Below are 17,002 nucleotides of genomic sequence, written 5' to 3'. Positions count from 1 at the left end.
ACAGTACAGATGTAATAAACTACAAGCATGCAGACAGCTGTTATAAAAAGCAATTAAGCTTTATTTATGACGGATCTGCTGGGAATGCCAGCTACCGCTACTGTTAACTTTGCATTTGTTTCATGTTGCTGTCATGATGGCCAAGTTGATCGAGGTGAACACAGGGAAGAGCAGTGAGAAGCTGCACTTCTACAGTTATTTTTTCATGTATGAAAAAGTCATGAGTCAAGAGTTGCTGAAAAAATGTGACCGCAGAGCAGATGTTCGTAAATGTGTTGCTGGAGGGCTGCAGTCCTGCATGTTTTGGGCGTGTCGCTGCTCTAACACACCTCAGCCTGATCGATTTGTTCATCCAAGCTCTGCAGATAGCTGAAACAAGTGAAAAACAACAGAAACGGTCTCAAAAAAAAAAAAATGCCTGTCAGGCACTTAAAAAGTCAATCCAATGCCATCTAATGACTTGTATTAGCTTTAATGTACTTTTCTGTGATTGATTTTATCACAGACAATGAGAGGAATTGGTTTTGTGGGTGTTTTATTTTCTGAAGGTGTACTTTCTGAAGTTTATCCAGTAGAAACAACTCGGCTATAAGTTCACATTTATAACAATAGCTATCCTTTTTTTCCACTTGTAGTGATTAAATCAGATTGCCTTCACCTATTTGTTCAGTTTTGAGGTCTTTAGTTTGAATAGAGTTTGTAGTTTTTCTAGATTTTCCCATTTTCCTCTTTCAAGTATTTTAATTGTCATGTATTTCATTAAGGACGGCAAAATCTTCTGAACTCATCTTAAAATAATTCAGTCCACTTCAATGCAACAGTAAAATCAAAGCAAAATCAAAATAGCTTCCAATTGTATACTGTATGTAAAACTGAAGCAAATCTGTCTCAACAGATTGCACACACAAGACTAATTCCTCTTTTTTCTGTATTCAGATTAAGTAAATAAACAACATAAATATTGATAAACAGGAGTCAACTGATTATTTGAGAAACACATCAAATGGGGATTATAATTCAATGTTACTCAAAAGTGAATTAGTATTTTAAATTACTTCTTCAAGCAGACATGAACTCAGGTTGTGTTTTTTGCTCTGGTACAGAAATGCAACTTCATCAAACATGATGAAAATAGTTTCATTAATATCATTTATTATTTTTTCCATCACTAACTTTGGTTTTCCTCTCCAGGTTTCTTTTCCATTCATCACTGTTGTTCCTGTTTCTTAACGTCTCGTTTTCATGTGTTTGTATTCACTCCCTTGCTGCAGCCGTTTTGGCCAGTCCAACTCTCTCCCCACCGCTGGCTGTGTCGGGGGCAGCGTGTCGGCCAGGAGGAGCCTTCACCAGTTCCAGATGCCCTCCAGGAGCTTGCCTGGTGCCAGGCTGGGCCTGCTGGGCAGCGCGGGGCTGCTGGGACCCACACCTCGCAGCTCCAGCAGCACACCCACCGGCCCCAAGCAAGGACGACACGTGAGTCCTCCACAGAGCCGGATCACAGGATCAGAGGCCAGACTCACAACACAGACTCTTGATATCATCACACGGGTTGTCAGATAAGGTTGAGCGTTAACTTCTGTGTTTTTGGTTTTTGAGTCCATTCAGTGGATTCACACTAGATTGAGGAGCAGTGTTAAATCCTGAAAACGTCTTTCATGAACTCAAACCACTTCCTAAGCAAAGATGCTACATGCATTCACAGTGGTTATTCTAAACAGCATAAATACGATTGTTCACACTTTTTCCAAAGCATTAGATCCACAAATATGTCTTCTACACCCACTTCATTCAACCGTGTGTTATCTGGAGTGATGGACATGAACAGGGTACACCCTTCTTATAACACGTTCTCTTGCCTGGTTTTTACACCATCTGTGAATGGACCATGTTTCTCTGTGTTAGTTTTCACTCAGTTTCTGACCTCAGACACTGAAATCTACCCAGCGGGCGCCGGGCATCCATCTAGTGCAGTAGGGCTCCATCATGCCATATATGTTGACATGCAAAGGATCGATGCAGAATGCTTTGACACATAATTTATTGCAGTTCAGTGTTATAATATTATGATATTGTATATTGTGCATTGGATTATTGAGGCAATCCGTAATAAATAGTAAACTCCAAACAACAGAGCATGCAGTGCTGCGTCTGCTCCATGCATCCATCCATCCTCTATAGTACTTTGTCCACTTTAGGGCCAGATCTGATCCCAGCTGATAGCGTTCCCAGGTTGCTCCTTCAACAGGTTGACAGACCGTCACTCACATTCACATCTGAGAATCTGAGAATTTTAGAAACTGGTGTACCAAGAAAAAACTGTGACACAGGAAGAACATGCACACTCACAACACAGGCAGTCTTAGGCTTTGTCTAAAAAAGGATGAGAAGCACTGGAACACACGATCAGAGAGATTAATAGCCCATATGAATTTTGGCAGACTTGAAATATTGTCGTCAGAAACTTTCAGACAAGCAGTTCAAACCCAAATAAAAGCTGAGCTGGATTCACTGCGACATGTGAAGATGAAGTCATTGTGATGCTGAACGGCGGCAGAGGCGATCGTGACTGCAAGAAGAAACATCATGAAATGTATAATAATACATTCCAGGATGTTTACAGTAACCTGGCGAGCAGAATTCCTCCTTCAGCACGTATTCTGCCTGAAATAGGCTTTTTATTCCATGACAAAGAAATGTGGGGTGAGGAAGAGGAGCAGAGCGGTGGTGTCTGGCGAATGAAGTGAGGTGAATGGAACTCGTAGGCAGGTCGCCCCGCATACCAGAGGCCCTGCGTCAGTGCCGAACACTGAAACAGGAGGAGCCGTGGAGCTGTTTCAGGCCCGTCCTGGCACACTTTGGTCTGGGCTGACCCAGTTCACTGGAAACCTCTCTCTCTCTCTCTCTCTCTCTCTCTCTCTCTCTCTCTCTCTCTCTCTCTCTCTCTCTCTCTCTCTCTCTCTTTCCCTCTCTCGTCCGTTACAATAGGAGGAAATACCTCTGTTCCTCCGTGTCACACCGGACCCTCTGGTCGTGAAACTGGAGGGAGGGAGATGGAGAACCAGGGTGGGAGGGAAGTTTGTGAGTCATAGTTTGGGAGAGGTAGCTGTGGTGTTGGAGGGGGAGGGGCAACTAGTGAGAGAGAGAGAGAGAGAGAGAGAGAGGGGTTTATATGAGTATATATGTATGAGAGAGAGAGAAAGAGAGAGCCAGTCAGAGGCAGTGAGAACAGTGCACAGGCATTTCCTGTTTTTCCCTGGCCCGCGGCACTGGAGGGCCGTGAGGAAGGGGGAGCCAGGGGTGGAGGTGAGGGGAGGGGCGTGTTGTAGTGGTGTTGGGGGGGTATAATGGGCAGGTTCCAGCCAGGAATTCATGTGGTGAGCGTCTGAGACTGTCATTAGGTGTGGGCCAGACATCCAGACAGGAGCAGGGGCGACAAAAATGTGCAAGAATCTGCGGTTTCACGGGACTTCTTTCAAGCTTGCACATTTCATGCAACCTGCGTTTGATGAGTGAAAGTTTCAGCAGTGTGTAATCAGCGAAAAGGAGTGATGTCGGGACCAGGGAGCCGGGTTACAGTCTTGGAGAATTACTAGTCGTTAACCAGGTTAACCACATATCACTGAAACGCTTGGTAGAGTCATGTTGTTGATGCTGAATTAGGAACATAGATTAACACTTCTTGTCTTCATCTCATCTGGTTTCATCCTAACTATGGTAAATTAAAGAAGATAATGGAATATTGGAAATGCTTGCTTTTTCTCTTATTCCCTTTTCAGTTTGTGCACCTTACGATGTATTGTGTGAACATACAGTACGACACAGGAAACCCTTGGAAGTGGCTGTCTCTTTTCTTTAAGAATACACCTTATAAGGCATCTTCAAAGTATTTTTTTTCATAAGTAGCACGTTATGTTGTAATGCAGGAGTTTTTAATAATGTATAGGTAATCTTAAAGTTTGACTGAAGCCCCCTGAAACCCCTGAAGACTGAAGTGTGACTGAATTTAGAGGAATTGTGAAATATGTGTGATTTTTCAGATTCTGTGATACAGTGCAAGAGATATGATAGTGTAATTGGCTTGTAATGATGGAGCTTGTAATGCAGTGGTGATTCTTTGCATTTAGTATTATCCTTCAGCTACTGTCACCTTGTAAAGATAATTTATTATAGTTCCACAGTGTCCAGATTCACACAAATTTTACAAAAAGAGTTGTGAAATCCGTGTGCCTTGAAGATAGTTTTAAATTTCTGGAGTGTTTCATACAAGTTTTAAACCCACACCATTTTATTCAGTATAGGAAATGTTCTTGAAAATTCTGAAAATGTGTTATTTTTCTCCATGTTTGATGACTAGTGCTGTGCTGTGCTTTAGAGGCTACTGTTCAACTATTTAGAAAGAAAGAAATGATTGAAGCATTTATTGGAAAAAGTGTGCAGGACCCAGAGTGAATTATTTTTTGTTCTATCAATTATAAAATTGAGCTTAAGCTCATAAAACATGTCAAGTGAAAAGGAGATGTAAAAGTCTCCAAAGTTTGATCCATTTTTTTCTTTGACAGCTGAATGTTTTGGAAGCAGAGGCAAAAATTTCTCACTTTTTTGTTACTTTTAAGCTATTGACACAGATTTTATGAAATTTGGTGCACAGACGTGGCAGCAGCTCTTAGTTTTTAGCCACTGACTGTAATTAAAACAAGTTGGTATTCACCGTGGAGTTACTGTTGTTTCTCCTCAGGGTCCGTGGTTCGCCAACCCCGGCGGAAGCAACAGCATGCCCAGTCGGACCCACAGCTCTGTGCAGAGGACTCGCTCGCTGCCTGTTCACACTACTCCACAAACCATGGTCATGTTCCAGCAAGCCGGTAAGACACGTGCACAAATGCACGCACAAGCAGTGATGTAATGCAGCATAGTTTTTAGTTTATGTACAATTCTCCTGTCGTGACAGGGACAGACCATGACTGGCTGTTTATGTTAAGATCCTCCAGTATGATGTGTTTTCATTTCAGCCCAGAATTGATTTTTGTTTTTTGTTTTTTTTTATTAATGTTCAGCGCTTCTTTCAATCCAAAAATCTAAAGGTTAAAGGTGTTCAGTCCCCCATCCTCACCTATCAATGTGTGGAAGCATCCTTGGGAAAGACACTGAGTTCCTGTGTGTGTCAGCTCCTCCAGTGGTAGCCATCACAGGAGGTGCTTGTGTATGAATGTGATAGATCAAGTAAAGAGTGCTGAGGCTACCCTGGAGGTGAAAAAAGTGCTGCGTGATTAAAGATCGTTCAGATTTGAATGGTAAACCTGCAGCCATTCACCTTCTTCAGCTCCCTCTTTCTATAAATTAGCTCAAGATGACTACCGATTTACGTTAGGTGAAGGGCGGTGTGCCCCCTGGAGAGATCGCCACTCCATCACCTGGTTAACACAGTGTGACATCCCATCACACACATTATCTGAGAGCAATTTAGAGTCAACAATAAATCTAAGATGAATGTCACACAGGGGAGGGAAGCCAAAGTTCCCGGACAACATGCCAACTCACCATGGTGAGGAATTTCCAGAGAAATCAAACACTTCTGTTCTTTCTGGAAAGTTTTGCTTGAAATTAGATCAATGAGAAGCAAGTTTCTGATTTATTGATGTATCAACTCAATTTTGAGTTATAACACTATTTTCAGACACATGAAAAAGCCCATATGATTCAGACCATAATGAATAAAAAGCTTTTCTACCATAACAAAAAAACCCAGGAACATTTAAATATTCAATTGGATATGGAAAAAAGCACAAAGAGCCTAAAGTGTTTCCTTAGTTTACCAGTGCTGTTTTTGTTCCAGGACATCAGCCTGATATCTGCGAACAGGTGTGAGCTGCTCTCCAGGGACGGAGGGAATAAAGTAGAATCCACACATTGTTTAATTATCTCGCCCAGCCTCAGATGTTGGAGCCTCAGATGATATCTCCTGCACTCAAACAGAGCTCGTATCACTCCAGAGTCTTTTTCCAGTCTGTCAGTCTTGCTGGTGTGATGTCTGGATGAGATACAGCTAGGCCCACATCAGGAAGGAGTCTGTCCACATTACGTTTTACTTCTAAATCCACTTTGGTGGTTTTTCCAATGTCTTGGTGGCCAAAGAGAAGACCAGGTGAGCTGGTCACCTTGTAATCCGTAGGTTCACGCAGACCATGTGTCAAACTCTTCTTGGGCAAAATACTGAGGTTTCTCCCAATGCTGCGAGCAGCTTGTATGTTTGAATGAGTGAAGTTCACTGATAATATAAAGCAGACTATTTCCCACTACTTATTGTATTCACTGCATACATGCTATGCAAATCTTGAAGTTCATTACTAAGAAAATGCACTTGATACAGAAAGAGACGCTAAAATCCACATCTACAAACGCACATAACGCCAACTGCTAATAAACATAACATGCATGTTTAGGAATTGTTCAACAGGGCTGGAGTAATTGAGGAACCACTCACTCACAGGGAGATGATGCAAACTCTACACAGAATGGCCTCAGTCAGGGTTTGAACTTTAGTTAACACTGCTGTCTTCCTGGGAGGCGACAGTGTAATCCATAGCTGCATCCAGTTCACAGTCTTGTCATTAGAGGCCTAAAAATAAAAGTGGGCATAAATGTGAACAAAGAGTTAATCATGCTTCGAAGTGGCAACGTAGACTCGAGTCTGACCAGTGATCTGTGCCGAGCGGAGCGACCTGTAGTAACCTCTGTCGACTGGACCTCGTCCCATGGGAACAGTGGCCACTAATAGGCCCCCTCCAGGACTTTCTGGGACTTCCTCTGCTCTGCCAAAAAATGTCCTCTTTTAGAAGGAGGAGGGGAAAACAGGTTTAAAAAAAGCAGGAGAGGGCAGTGCAGTTAGGTGGAGGGAGAGAGGAGACTGTGTGAGAGAGGAAGAGATGGAGGCAGGGAGGAAGGAGTCAGCGGAGGCTCACAATGAGGCTCTTTGTGCACCGAGGATGGGGCTCCCTGGCCCGCTTTCCTCCCCTTCACTCTCTCCCAGACTCCTCACTTTCCTTCTCAGCTATTCCCATCTCTTTATTCCTCTCACTTTTTCCCCATCCGTCCATCTTTCATCATCCCTCCCCCTCTCCCTCTCCCCTTCTTTGACAGCTTTGCAGAGTCATGCACACCCTCGAGGGTGGCTGTAGCTGGGTTTCAGCCAGGGTCACTGATTTGAAAGGCCAGACACCCACTATGCTTCCAACCCCTCGGTCTGTGTGCGCATGTACGATTATTCTTTATGTCCGCCAACAGATGGATAAAGGGCCTTATTAAGTGAGACAGGGATGAGAAAGCAGGAGGATGAAGGGACAAGTGTGTGTTTGTGTACTACGTGCTTTTCTTCACTGTGTTTGTGCCTGTCTAAGAGTGTGTATACAGGGGGCGGGTGGGCGTGCAGGCTGGAGGGGGGGTCTGATGGGGTGGATTTGAAGCCTATAAATAGCCCAGTGTGGACTACCGGGCCTAACTCAGCTTGTCTCTCTGGCCACAAGGGATTTTCACTGCCTGGCCTGTGGCAAAGACTCATCTGAGGACTAAATGGCTCGAAGGGGTTGCTAGGCTGCGCTCTGGACCAAATACACAGCCCACTGTCACCCCTCAGCACACACATTCTACCCCCCCACACCCTTCCAGCACTCCGCAAAACAGTATCCACCCTGCTCACAGCTGAAACAAGAGAGCTAAAGACAACTAGCACCTGAGAGCTGAAAACAGGAGACAGAGCAAATCTGTTCATAGAGTTTTCCAGGAGGAAAATGTTCTCAAAATCCTTATAATCCTGCCATCCATGTCTGAATCTAAATCCATCCATCCATCCACCCATCCATCCAGCCATTCAGGAACCATTTATTCTACCATTTGTCCATCACAAGGCTAACAGACAATCAAACAATGATTAGAAAGAAAATTCCCACACTAGGATAGTATATCTATTTATCTAACGACATGTGTTACTACTTGCAGACAACTCATCAGTTAACCTAACAAGCCTATCTTTTATTTGCACATGCAAACCAGGCTTAATTGTGTGAGCATACAGAGGATGGGTTATGCACTCTGTGTTTTTAATGTTATTTAAGTTTATTAAGGTTATGGGCATGCAATTGATTAAAGAAAATCAAAAAGAGACTCATTTTCATTATTTTAATTTGTTGTGTTGGAAATGAAATAAAACAAACGAACAAACATAGGAACAAACTGGTAATCAACTAATCTCATTTGTATTTTTCTGCCAATGATTTGGAAAAATGGAAAATACTGTTACACAGACATATAACAAAAAAAAAAAAAAACAGCCCCGTGGTCTTCTAATTTGCAATTCTTTCAAAACATTTTTTTAATTCAGTTACATTTCATTTTGTTTCTGTGGTGCCAAATTATTCCCGGTCATTTTAAAGCACCCAACAATACCACATGAGCAGGAGACAGTGAGAAGGCACAGCTCAGGTTTAACAGGAAGCAACCAGCAGAACTAGACTCTGAGGTGGAGACTCTCTGCTTTTCAGGCTGGGGTTGCAGGGTAGAGAGAAAATGGTAAAATAGACGGACAGTCTGTGGAAGAATGTTTCTCAGACTGACCTGTGTGCCTGACTAAAATATCATCCGATCAGTGATGAGCTTTGTTTATTAGTAAATAATTAACTAAATAAATTGTTATTACAATGTGGAGTACCACTGTAAAGAAGTAGCAAGTAGTAAAAAACGTTTATGTTTGATTTGGCTGGCGATGGAGGCTTTCTGTTTTCTTTGCAAGTTTTTATGCGTGCACAGTTTTACTGCATTTCTCCCTGCGTCAGCTGGTGGTGTGAATTAAGCAGGTATGTCAGATGGATGCTCATACAGTTCAGAGTGCAGCTCATCATGTAAACACTACAATAAACATTACCAACATCAAGTAAATTACAGACATTGAGTATATATTTTAAGTTCTTCATACAGTTGCACCTGCTCAACACTTACTCAGAACCCTGATTTCATCACTCCAGATATCTGGACTACCGCCATCTCTGCTCTCTCGAAGTATTAACCAATGGAGTCATCATGACGTGACTTTGTGAAGATTTTTTCCCTGCAACACAGGGCAGCAGAGGCACGCACATACCTACAGAGACACCGTGTTGTGCTGCAGTGGTGCACTCATTGTTCGGATGTGGCGTGTGTCTCGGTGCCAGAGTTAACAGAGTGGTATAATCTGATTATCGAGGCCACGCTCTGCTGGAGTGGCGACATTATCCCAGTGGATTTCTTAGCTGCTCTCAATTCACTTCTTTTGTCCTTTGCCAACTTTGTCAGATGTCGAATCAATTGTGAGAACACTTTTAATGAATTTGTTTTGCCTGCTGACCACACCACAGCGTTTAACTTTATCAGTTTGTTTTGATTGCTTTTACACATCTGATACTAATGTGTCTTTAAATGTGTTTTTGTGTGCTGCACAGATCTTCAGTTGCCAGTGACAGAACCAGACATCAACAATCGCCTGGAGTCTCTGTGTTTGAGTATGACGGAACACGCCTTGGGAGGTAAGCCGCTCGCTGGTATTCATGATTAAGATAGTTTAGATAACAGAGATGTTTTTTCTGAGGATAAAATGTTCTGGAACATGGTTGTCACGCTGTCATGTGACTCACTTTTTAATCAACATGGGCATCAACAGGATCCTTTCCTTTCTAGCTTTCTATGTGACAGTGAGTGAATTTGGTGACTGATTTGTCATTGGAGACTTACTTAATGTTCATTTTATTATTTGGCGCTACGATGTGATGATATTGCATGTCGCCGTCACCTCATCTGTAGGAGGAACATAAACTGCACCTACAATACGATGTGACATTTCACTTTATGTGAACGTAGACAGCCAGCCCTCCCTCGCCATTTGCACATGCTGCACTTCCTGCAGTCTCTGTCTGCCTGAACAGTCTGAAATCCCTTGATGGAGATGTTATGTTGGGAATGTCTATGTGAAGCCATCTCTAAACTCCTGGTACTCCGTTTGCACCCTTGATGATCACTGACAGCTCATCCATCTTATTAGTCGGTGATCTGACATTGCTCATTCGAAGAGTTTCAGTTGCACAGTGCAGTTCTGCCACACCTGGTCAAACCTGTATTTGCAGAACTGTTTTATCGGTCTTGGACTGCCTTGAGAGCTACTACACTTACAATAGCTGTCTATTAAATAAAATTAAAATAAGATTATTATTATCTTATTACTACTAATTATTAGTACTAATGTATACTCATCACCACTTTATTAGGTTCTTTTGCCCTCAGAAATGCCTTTATCCCTGGTGGCTGAGATTCAGAAAGGTGCCGGAAACATTCCTCACAGGTTTTGGTCCATATTGGCATGATAACATCAGACGGTTGCTGCAGATTTCTCAGCTGAACATCCAGATGTGAACGATTAGATCCTTTAGTCGCTAGAACAGTTTCATGGTTTTCACATTACCATACATCTGTTGTTATTGTTGATAGATATTTTTGGATGTAAACTCTTTCATCACGAGCTTATCTGCAGAACTGTTGTGCTCTAGTTGGATTCAGGTACACTTGACTTTATGTTTTCCTTAATGTTCAACTTAACTTTTTGTGTGAATGATTTAAAGCATGCAGATTGCTGACTCCAGACATTCTGACCGGCACTTTTTCACGCCTTTGACTTCACCAGATCCGTCAGGCTGAAGCAGGTCCAAAACTCACCAAGTTTCACAATGGACAGTGGATCTGGCACAAGTTAAAGCAAGTTTAGAATGAGTGATAACTCACATATAACTTACGTCATCCGATATGACTTGCCGAGAGACTTTATTTGTAGGAGTGCATCATATTTGAAACAGGACAGGATGAAGTTAGCTAAGATGCTAAATTATTTATATAATGTATAAACATGCAATATTAAAGTAAAGAACATAGTTGAAACATGGACTTTGATGGGTTTATAGTGACTGATAGAATGCCCGTGAAGTTGTGGAATTGTCTTATTTTATCTTACCATTAAAAATTAATTTTGAGTTTCGTACACCTTCACCCAGGTGCTCATCTGTGGTGACAGACGTCTTTTTGTGGTTGTTTGGACGTGTGGCAAGTTTCCTGAAGTCTTAAATGGGTTGATGTTGTCCTGGATTGAGTCATTCAGTTAGTCACTGGGGTCGCGCTGGATATTCCCATGTACAGTGAGTTTTGGCCTGAGTCAAACTCTTCAGCTGCGGTGGAAACAGTAGGTCTCAGTGCAAAGCAGACAACTGCTGCTTTATGTGTGTGCGCGCTCGTGTGTGTTTAGGCTGAGAGCACGAACGAAGGAGTGCATTCACCTGAAGAAACTCCCTCTTAGTCAACATATTTCGGCCTGTTTCTCATCTCTCACACCAAAATCCAGCTGAGTGTGCTGAAGGCTGGAGATCGGTGGTCATCTTCAACTCTACGGGCTGAAAACTAAATCAGCTATACAAATATTACAGTGCAAATAAGTTCAGTGAAGATTGTCATTCTACCCTGTCCTTACACTCAGGAGATTTGACTGGATTATTTTGTCAAACTCAGCTGACGGTAGACAGGTTTCCATACCTCTCTCTGTGCTAACACAGAGACAGTCCTAACAGGGACTGGTTTATCATATGATATATTAAATACATAACCCACCCCCTGGAGGCATATTGGTATAAGTCTTGACCTGAAGTGTGAGGATTTGAATCCCGGTTGCAACAGGAAAGTTCATGTTGCAATTTGCAGTGACCTCCAGTGGGGAACCTTATGGAAATGTGGAAGCCGTTAAATAGACTTGACATGGTTTAAAAACCCCAAACTGACTTGTATGTAAAATAAAATGTAACTAATGGCAAATTGGACTTGCTGTTTGCCATCAGCAGACAGATTGGTCCATTCATCTTCTGTAGCCGCTTTATTGACTTTAGGGTTACAAGGCAGATTGAAGTTACCATTAAGCTTCATGCTGTACTGCACACAGGCTCTTTAGAGACACAAACTCCCCTGAAAGGTTTGGAGCTGTGTGAGAGAGCTGGTATAGAGAAAACACATGTACACAAGAGAGAGAGACAGGGAGAACATGCAAACTTTTCACTTTAAGAGAGTGCTCACTTCTGCCTCTCATTACAGCCACGTTTCATTAAGGTTTTTGTTTTTCACCTATGTAAATAAAACCTTTATGACCTGGGAAGTGTGATGAACCAGACCACAACGAGTAGGCAGAGTTTAGGAAACAGTTTTTAAGAGATTAACTGACGGTGTTGAACATAAAACCTGTGCCAAATCCAGCTCAGTTACACATTTCAGTCACAGGTTTAGCTTGTTCTTTGTTTTTAATTAAAAGCACACAATAATATTCATCTTTAATGTGTTTTAACTCTGATGGAGGGTTTTTTTTTTTCTGTGCGTGTGTGTGGAATAGAAATGTCTGCTGGTGCAGAGGCTTGATTAGGTTTTCTTCCTCTGCCACACCAGAGGCAACAGCTGTCAGACTGTTGTTTTGCTCGGAGAGACTCTGTCAGTATTTTCACAGATGTGTTGTTCTCCCACCATGACAGTGTGGGCCCTGCACCGCCCGCTGTGCACCAAGTCAGAAAAGCTCCAGGCCTTTAGTTCATGGCACAGTCAGATCACTACTACTGCTCTTCCAATCAGATGAAGCATTCATCTCCCTGTCCATGTACAACCAGCAACTGAAAATAGCATAAAGCGTAGCAGACATCACATTTAATGTAGGTGAAATGTTGAATGGAGGAAATCAGTGTGGAGGAATACTTTCTTTTTTCTAAGACGTCACAGCAGATTTGGAGATTACTGGGTTTTCAGTAGCAGACGGGGACGTAAAACCTGAACTCTGCTTGTAAATCCCATTGAGCTCTTGGAGTTATAAGGACTGATCCTTAACTGGTGAGACCTGAAATCCTTTTCTGTACCAGCTTATTCATATTCAGGGTCACAGGAGGCCTGAAGCATGTTGCAGCATGCATTGGCACTAAGAGGCACTGTTACAAGTGTTGAGGCTCATGTCTGCTTACTGTGTTTCTTCTTATTTAAGACTATTTACCAGATCATATCCAGATATGCTTTTACCTCATAACAACGACACATAATAAAACAGATCCAGTATCTTGCACATTGTAGGAGCACTGATCCACACTGGGTTCATTTTCTTTGGTCTGTAGTACTGCAGTCTGATGCTTTGCCACACAAGTGTTTTACACTAAAAAAGATGGATCAAGTTGATGTCCAGTTCATATTGTAAAAAAGATATCACCCAACCAGACTCAATTTTTTGGGGATACAAGCAAAACACTTTCCTCTAATCATTTGCCTCCTGTTTATTTGTCAATTATAATGCATCCTAATTAGTTTTTCTGAAGACTTTAGCCTCAGAAGGAGATTTTCCTGCCAGAAGTTTTTTTCTAAGGTTTAACATGTAAAACTGAAGTGACTGTCCTTCAATCGCTACACTTTCAGAACAGCTCGCTTTTCATAAATGACAAAGCCATTATAGGCATAAAGACTGTTTTTGCAGAAATATGTGTCTCCTTTCACACCACTGTCTTGTCCGTTATTGTATATTTAGTCTAAATTGTTTGTGCACCTTGCATTGTTTTGTCCTCTGTTTGAATGTCTGTCCATATCATATTTTCACTTATTTATCAATTTTTCATTATGAAAATAACTAGGAAAAATTTATTACAGTCAGACATGTGAGATCTGATTCATAATTATTTATAATAAAAAATTTTGCATCCGTCCATCCATTTCCTTCCACTTATCTGGGGCTGGATCACTGGGGGGACAGCAGTCTAGGGCCGGAAGGCCCAGACTTCCCTGTCCCCAGACACTCTCTCCAGCACTTGTTGGAGGATGCTTAGGCGTTCCGAAGCCATCCGAGAGATATAATCTCTCCAATGTGTCCTCCCCAGGGAGGTGTCCAGGAGGCATCTGAAAAAGATCCCTGAGCCATCTCAGCTGACTCCTCTTAATAAGGAGGAGAAGCAGCTCTACTCTGAGCTTCTTCCTGGCTCCTCACGCTGTCTCCGAGGGAGTGCCCAGCCACTGTCCAGAGGAAGCTCACTTTGGTCGCTTGTATCCAGGATCTTGTCCTTTTGGTCATGACCCAGAGCTCATGACCATAGGTGAGGGTAGGAACGTATATTGGCCTGTAAATCGAGACTTTCGCCTTTCGGCTCAGCTCCTTCACCACGACGGACCATTACCATGACCGTATCACTGCAAAAGCTGCTCCGATATGCTTGTCAGTCTCACGCTCCGACCTCTATGCACTCAACAAGACCCTGAGATACTTTGGTCAGGATCCCTCCGCCGACACGGAGAGGGCAGACCACCTTCCCCTGGTCAAGGACCATGGCCTCGGATTTGAAGATGCTGACCCTCATCCCCGTCACTTCACACTTGGGTGCAAACCGCCCCAATGCGTGTTGCAGGTCCAGGCTTGATGAAGCCAGCAGGACATGATCTGCAAAAAGCAGAGACGAAATTCTGTGGTTCTCAAACCGGACCCGCGCCAGGCCCCTGCTGCACCTAGAAATTATGTCTATAAAATTTATGAACAGAACTGGTGACAGCCCTGGCGGAGTCTAACATGCACTGGGAACAGGTCCGACTTCCTGCTGGCAAAGCAGACCGGACCCCTACATTGGTCCTACAGTGGTTGGATGTCCCTGAGGAAAAGGCCCTTGACTCCATACTCTTGAAGCACCCCCAAAAGAGGTATGCAGTCAAATGCTTTCTCCAAATCCACAAAACACATGTGGATTGGTTGGGTGAACTCCCATGAACCCTCAAGCACTCAATGGAGAGTATAGAGCTTGTCCCGTGTTCCACAACTGGGACGAAAACTGCTTTATTTCCCCTGGATCCTCGGTTCGACTATTGGTCGAATCCTCCTCTCCAGTACCCTGGAATAAACATTCCCGGGGAGGCTGAGAAGTTTGATCCCCCTATAGTTGGAGCACATCCTCCAGTCCCCTTTTTTTTAAAAAGGGGGACCACCGCCAGGGTCTGCGAATACAGAGGTACTGTTCTCGACCGCCACACCGCATTGCAAAGATGTGTCATCCAAGACAGTCCCTGCACATGCAGATACTTAAGGTACTCACCCCAAATATCATCCACCCCCTCAGTGCCTTGCCACCAAGAAGCTTACCAACCGCCGCATTAACTTAAGCTTGGGTGATGGGTGAGTCCACATCTGAGACCTAAGCCTCTTCCTTTACGGAAGATGTGCCGGCAAGATTGAGGTTCTTGAACTTCCACTGTCCAATGACATCCCCAGTAGAGGTCTGCAGCGTCCCACCTCCACTGTAAACAGTGTTGGTGGAGACCAGCTTCCTCCTCCTGAGGTGCTAGACGGTGTGCCAGAATTCCTTCGAAGCCAACCAATAGTCTTCGTCCATCACCTCCCTGAACTCCTCCCAAACCTCAATTTTTGCTGCCACATACAGTTAGGCTGCAGCCAGCTTGGCCTGCCGGTAATCGTCAGCTGCTTCTGGAGTCTCACGAGCCAACAAGATTCTATAGTAGGGATGTTCAACTGCATTCCTTAAGTTCCAACATCCTCCATGTTTTAGATGTCTCTCTGCTTCAGCACACCTCAACCTCATGCTGATGACATCCATAAACTTGGAAAAAAGCCCAGTAACGAGCTCTCGTTGCATTCAGCTGTATTGCAATCGGAGAGAACTAAAATATGCAGAACGTTGGCCGTTGAAGACTGGAGTTTGACACGTGTGCTCTATTGCACCTTCTTCAGCTTGACGGAATCCCTGACCTCCGGTGTCCACCACCGGGTTCGGGGGTTGCCACCATTACAGGCACCAGAGACCTTGCAGCCACAGCTCCAAGCAGCAGCCTCAACAATGGAGATGGAAAACAGGATCCACTTGGACTCAATGTCCATAGCCTTCCTCAGAATCTGGGAGAAGCTCTCCCAGCCTGAGGTCTGATGACACAAGAACAGAGTCAATCATTGACCTCCAGTCAAGGGTGTCCTGGTGCCAAGTGCACTTATGGACACCCCTGTGCTTGAACATGGTTTTCGTTATGAACAATTTGTGGCTAGCACAGAAGTCCAACAACAGAACACGGCTTGGGTTCAGATGGGGGAGGCTGTACGTCCCAGTCACCACCGTCCAGGTGTCATTGTAGCTTCCGATGTAGATATTGAAGTTCCCCAGTGGAACAATGGAGTCCCCAGTCTGAACACTGTCCAGTAGCCCTTCCAGGGACTCCAAGACGGCTGGTTACTCTGCACTGCTGTTCAGCCCAAAGGCAAAGACAACAGTGAGGCACCTGTCCCCGACCCAAATGGATGCAACCCTCTCATTCACTGGGGAGAACCCAACACAGCTGAGCTGTGGGACTATAAGCAAGCTCACACCAGAACGCCACCTCTCACCATGGCCAATGCCAGAGAAGTGGAGAGTCCAGCCCCTCTCAAAGGGTTGGGTTCCAAAGCACAGGCTGTGTCTTGAGGTGAGGCTGACTTGCTCTAGTTGACCTCTCAACTTCCCTCAAGCTCAGCCCCCCCCCCAGTGTTAAGAGCACTGAGATTCAAGGTTGCTACCTCATGTCTGCCAGACTTTGTGCAAAATGCACAAGTTATGGTTCGGGTTTTTTTGTTTGTTTGTTTGTTTTCACATTTAACTAAATTGTGCAGCATAACGTAAATATAGTTTTAAAGGTGCTGTAGGCAGGATTTTGCTAGTCAATGCTAATTTTTCTGTGTTTTCTTTGGATTAAATGTTAGAGTGTCCATTGATAATCCTTTAGGAGTGTAGCATAATTGCACTACTGCGAGGGCGCAGCGTTTCCATCTGTCTCTGTTCTGAGCTGAAAAGGAATCTCGACAGCTCCAGGTATCTTTGACCAATCAGAAGAGCCCCTGAGGCTCTAACCATGATTGGTCGAGGGGCGTTCGTCGCACATTCTTGTGGGAGGGGCTTAACTTGCGTAAGGG

At 43.8% G+C, this 17,002-nt stretch overlaps 1 protein-coding gene across 2 annotated transcripts in view; it reads left to right on the top strand.

The window, feature by feature from the left end:
- Positions 1 to 17,002, top strand: part of samd4a (sterile alpha motif domain containing 4A) — a 62,554-nt gene that overhangs the window by 39,120 nt on the left and 6,432 nt on the right. For both annotated transcript variants that reach the window (XM_030091809.1, XM_030091800.1), the window contains exons 10-12: positions 1,272 to 1,473; positions 4,736 to 4,862; positions 9,468 to 9,551. In XM_030091809.1, the coding sequence (XP_029947669.1) occupies positions 1,272 to 1,473; positions 4,736 to 4,862; positions 9,468 to 9,551 (413 nt within the window). The remainder of the gene's footprint in view (positions 1 to 1,271; positions 1,474 to 4,735; positions 4,863 to 9,467; positions 9,552 to 17,002) is intronic.

This window comes from Salarias fasciatus, chromosome 1, assembly GCF_902148845.1.
Source record: "Salarias fasciatus chromosome 1, fSalaFa1.1, whole genome shotgun sequence".
NCBI classification, from domain to species: Eukaryota; Metazoa; Chordata; class Actinopteri; order Blenniiformes; family Blenniidae; genus Salarias; species Salarias fasciatus.
Note: the sequence above shows the minus strand (reverse complement) of the source record. Positions and strands in the feature narration are given on the sequence as shown.